This window comes from Perkinsus marinus (assembly GCF_000006405.1).
Source record: "Perkinsus marinus ATCC 50983 genomic scaffold scf_1104296961124, whole genome shotgun sequence".
Lineage (NCBI taxonomy): Eukaryota > Perkinsozoa > Perkinsida > Perkinsidae > Perkinsus > Perkinsus marinus.
In genome coordinates this window covers 150,268-154,943 of record NW_003205853.1, presented here as the reverse complement: position 1 = coordinate 154,943, position 4,676 = coordinate 150,268, and the positions used below count along the sequence as shown (strand labels likewise).

General features: G+C 45.9%; 1 protein-coding gene across 1 annotated transcript; it reads left to right on the top strand.

The window, feature by feature from the left end:
• On the top strand, positions 1 to 420 carry Pmar_PMAR021814 (hypothetical protein; the record flags this gene model as incomplete). The annotated part of the gene is made up of 2 exons (XM_002772446.1): positions 1 to 7; positions 209 to 420. The coding sequence occupies 2 exons, from the start codon at positions 1 to 3 to the stop codon at positions 418 to 420; spliced, it is 219 nt and encodes a 72-aa protein (XP_002772492.1).
• Between the last annotated feature and the right edge of the window lie 4,256 nt (positions 421 to 4,676).

Below are 4,676 nucleotides of genomic sequence, written 5' to 3'. Positions count from 1 at the left end.
ATGTTGGGTATGCATTTATTAACTTTATAGAACCGACACGCATCGTGCCATTCTATAGAGCATTCCATGGCACTGGTTGGAAAAATTTCAACAATTCCAAGAAAATATGTGACCTAAGCTATGCCAGAATCCAAGGCAAAGAGGCCCTCATGCAACACTTCAGCTCAGCAACTCTACCGAAGAATCCTGCAATGCGACCACTGTTCAGGGTCGGTCAAAGTCTGCAACCTCTCCGTGTGCCAGGAGAGACTACTAGATATGCGAGCTGTGTGGTTGGTATGGAACCATCATCGTCCTCTATCTCTTTGGGTGGTCTTCTACCGGTGCCCACCAGGGCCCGAACGTTGCCTGTTGGACAGCGACTGCATCAATGGTGATGATTATGGTGGTGTTAACCTTTTTTATCGACATTTCCTGTGAAGTTAATTGCCCAGCTGCTCTCCTCGAGACATGCGGAACAATTCTCGAAACTACTATTTTCCATCTCAATTGGGTTTTTCATCCGGAATTGCTTCTCTCAGTTTCGCCAGGGACGTGCTTCATGTGTTGTTGCTGCTCCCAGCGAGTTATCGCCCTATACCATTGCTATTGCCACTATCATTTTCGCAACCCGTATTTCCAATGACTTGTACTTATAGTCTATTTCGTACTGTCGGTAATGCTACCGGCTTTCATAGTTATCTCTTTTAGCCTAGTAGAGTCTGTCAACCTGCTAGTAGTCTATCGTCAATTTCTCCTGCGCACATCAATATGCAGGCTCCCGTTGCATGAGGTTGGTGCACGTTAGATTTTCGAAGTAGTCAGTGCGTGCCATTATTTCGCTACAAGAATCGCATCAACTTCGTGTGCCACTATATTGTGAGAACGTTGTTGGGTTATATCGATAGTGGTAAAGCTGGTAGCTACAATCGGTGGGTATATGATCAAACCAAACAAGCTGTAATATGATACCACTAATTTGCTTGGGTACGGTACGGATAGTACAGAGATTTTCTCAATTATTTGATCACATCGAAGACTCGAAACCGTCCAAGAATACCCTACACTCGTTATTCGTTACGTCTGCCGCAGTATTGATTGACCTTGATCTAAAAAGCCATGATGAAGTTTATCAGATAAACACAACAGTACAGTTTTCCCAGTAGGTGGATACAGCAAAACATTACGAGACTCCGTAGCTAGTTGAACGTCTGGTAATGTTATACGCGATGTACCACGCCTGCAAGAGCGTTTGTCTCCTTCACAGATAAGCTAAACAACACGTCGTTTGTCTCATCTTCACAGATGAGATAAAAGCATTCCCGTCGGAGAGCTCTCAACACGTCCCCATCACCCGGAACGCAGACATTAATACTTTTGAGCTAGGTCTCTCTTATGCGTTGCTTCCCACCTATTAACTCTAAACGTAAAAAATTATTCAAAACTGTTATCTATGGGATTCGAGCTCGTGATTATACTCAAGAGATCCCCCGGAGCGAAGCGACGGGATCTGCTAGTGGAAATTCGTGAACGGAAGTTCACGAACAAAAAACAAAACCGTGCGGCACAGTCTTGTTTTATTTCACGCGTATGATTTTCCTTTCCAAAAAGACTTCATGAGGTTCACCATAGTAGCTTAGGCTCGTTTAGCAATCTAGCTTGAGTCTGGCAACATTTCGACTATTCAATAAACTCACAATCAGCGTTCCCGACAACCGCGAGGTCAGTCGAGTATTGCGTGTTGCAGGGTAGAAAACACACGCTCGAGCGCGTTTGGGTCGAATAAGCAGCACAATGCATTCCGGACCTCATTAGAACGAAAAGTACGATGATCTCTTCCCTACTTCTATAAGAATATAACCGCCTTCTGAGAGACTTCTAGAGCCGCCTTCCTGATCAATCAGGCTCCTAGGCCTCTCAGATACTGGTAGTACTACAGGTTGCGCGGGACTTTGTTCGCCCGCACAAACTGTGCTGAGATGATGCTACACGCAATTCGTAACAGAAATGTTCATTCCGTTCCGGTAAAAGATCATTGGCGTGCCGAGTCGATCCATCGAAAGGCTCTTTCAGGCTATAGTATCGAATATACAATGAAAGCTTTCTCAACTTCTATCGTATTCGCACTACTCGCACTATTCTTCCTCACAGGATGCAGCAAGCATAGTAGGTGTATTGAAAACTGACTTGCTCATTTATCTCATTTTGTCAGAGAAGACAACCGCTAAGCCGACGACTCACTACCCTACGACCAAACCAGCGACGACTACCAAACCAGCGACGACTAAGAAGTCCCTGAAGTGAGCGTCGTTCCCCAGCGGCTCGCCGGTCGGAGGTCCACGGGCTTATATTCTGTTATTTTTCTGCTCAACGAATCGCTTAGTCGAGTTTTTGAGCATTCCCAGTGCAACCCTTTGTACAGAGTTGCCGATTCTTTCGTTACGGGACGGCCTCTATAGTGCTCCAATACGACTATATCTCAAATCGTATAAATAACTTTGATAGAGTCCGGTGCAAATTCTGTTGTTGAGTTGAGTCAATAAAGTTCTGTAGATGGAGTATTCTGTGAGATGGAGGACTGAGCCGCTCTTGAACAGGTAGCTCTGATGTGAGACCATTGCCTGCGGGTTCAAGTATTTCTAATGGCTTGTAGTTATAGTCCAATGGCTTAGTAGCTAGTTAAACGTCGAACTAAGGAGCAAGAATGGTGTGCAGGTGTCTCCTGAAAGCCTACACTGTAGGCCCTACAGTATTATGCAGAGGAATTTATGTTTCGATAGAATTTGTTAGAGTATCGGAATATCATCACCCGCCTCTAATCGTGCGTATGTCTTTTCCACATTAGTACGAGTATCGTTACGATACTCGTACTAATGTGGACGATGGAGTGGTGAATGATTCCGTACGATACTATCGTTGGGGAAGAGTTTACTCTGTTCCGAACAGACTGTTCGGCGAACACTGTTCGCTTCGACACGGTCAGTCGGCCCGACTGAGTCGGGAGTCTCAGCAAGTTGCTGACAGCAACTCACTAACGGCATAGAGAATAAACAACACGCCTGAGTGGTAGCATGAAATCATGTTGAACACTGAGTTATCGATATTGTATCCTCCATCGGAACCTATATCCAAATTCCCGACGTCTGGTACTCTGGAGCACCCCCACACTCCTCCGCCAATCCTTTTCCTTTGACAAACGTCGCAAAGCTCTCATTCACAATGTAGGAGAGGTTTTGACACTCCTCTGGGATGGATGAAGAACGCCTCCGGTCCAGGGGCTCTGGAGCGCGGAATAGCATCAACATTTTTTCCGAAACTCAAAAAATCAGACCAGATTCGGATGGCTCGGTTCGGTATATCCAAGGATTTATATTTCATATTCAGTTGTTGAAGCAATGCTGCCGACACATTGTTCGATAATGGGCATTTTGTGCGAAAGATAGAACCAAACTGAATCATTATCAGTATCCACCTCCTCTTCTTCGCCACCCCCGTCTGCAACGCAGTACTAGAAGATGGAGATCCGCTACAGCCTTGTAACCACTTCGGATTAACCAGATCTGATGCCCCCTCTTCTATCACGCGCCGCAAAAGTTCGTGATGGTGCAGATCTGCAGCATGATCCAAACCAAAGCTTGCGTGCTTGAACATATGATCATCGAGATACCGTCCATTTGGGAGACCACCCTCGTACTCTAATGGGGGAAGTTTCCCCATAGAAGACTTGAAGTCAGCCCAATCTCTCAAATCGGTGATGGGGCATATGTCTCGGTCAGCTTGTTGTGAAGCACGGCGATTTCACTCGGAGCGTGCGACTCCCATATCGTCGAAGTGAATCAAACCACTTTCGTGTATAGCGAAGCATCAACACGATCGGATGGGCATTCATGATCGACATCATGTCGACGACATTTTTCATATAGGAGAAACCCCTCGCCGTTGTGCGCACGTTGTTCGTCCGAATTGGACGGTCCAATCGAGTGTAGTAAGTATAGAATGCTTCCAACCTAGTTGTTAGCACCTGTGACTCTGGTATGTGCTTACGAACATAGCGACTATATTGCCGTCTGGTCAGCCTCTCAATCCACCGTCCAGTACTCCGTATTGCTCGCAGCGTAAGATCCTCATCCTCACGATTTACTACGAAGACGCATTGACGTAAAGCCGAGAAGAGGGATGGACGGATATGATGGTATCCACGAACATACTGTTCAAGTCTACGAGCCCAATGGAAGAAGTCTAATTCGACCGACACCTTAGGAGTCACGCGGCCAAAGAGACTATTATATTCACCGGTGCAACATCCACGATCATCATAAACGACTATCAATTGACTTTCCCGACCAACACATTGAAGCTTTATTCCGTCCACCGTGGCTTCAAGATCACCAGTATCATCGGTATCGATCATTATATGAGAATCTCATAATGAGATATTATGGCCTTCATCTCGTTTATCATTCATATATGAACCCGGAGCAACCTGCTGGCCCCACTATGAATATATTTCGCGTCCGTCCGAAGTATGGATCCCATACTTGATCTCACAGCTAGTTGGAGGCTTAGAGAGATGGGAACACCGTTTTCCAGCTGAACTAGAGCGAAGGCTGTGCAATATCAACCAGAGCTTAGCCAGGAAGTTCAGCTGAATGCACAGCATTAGAGAGGATGATTATGAGGCATGTGCTACCGATGTG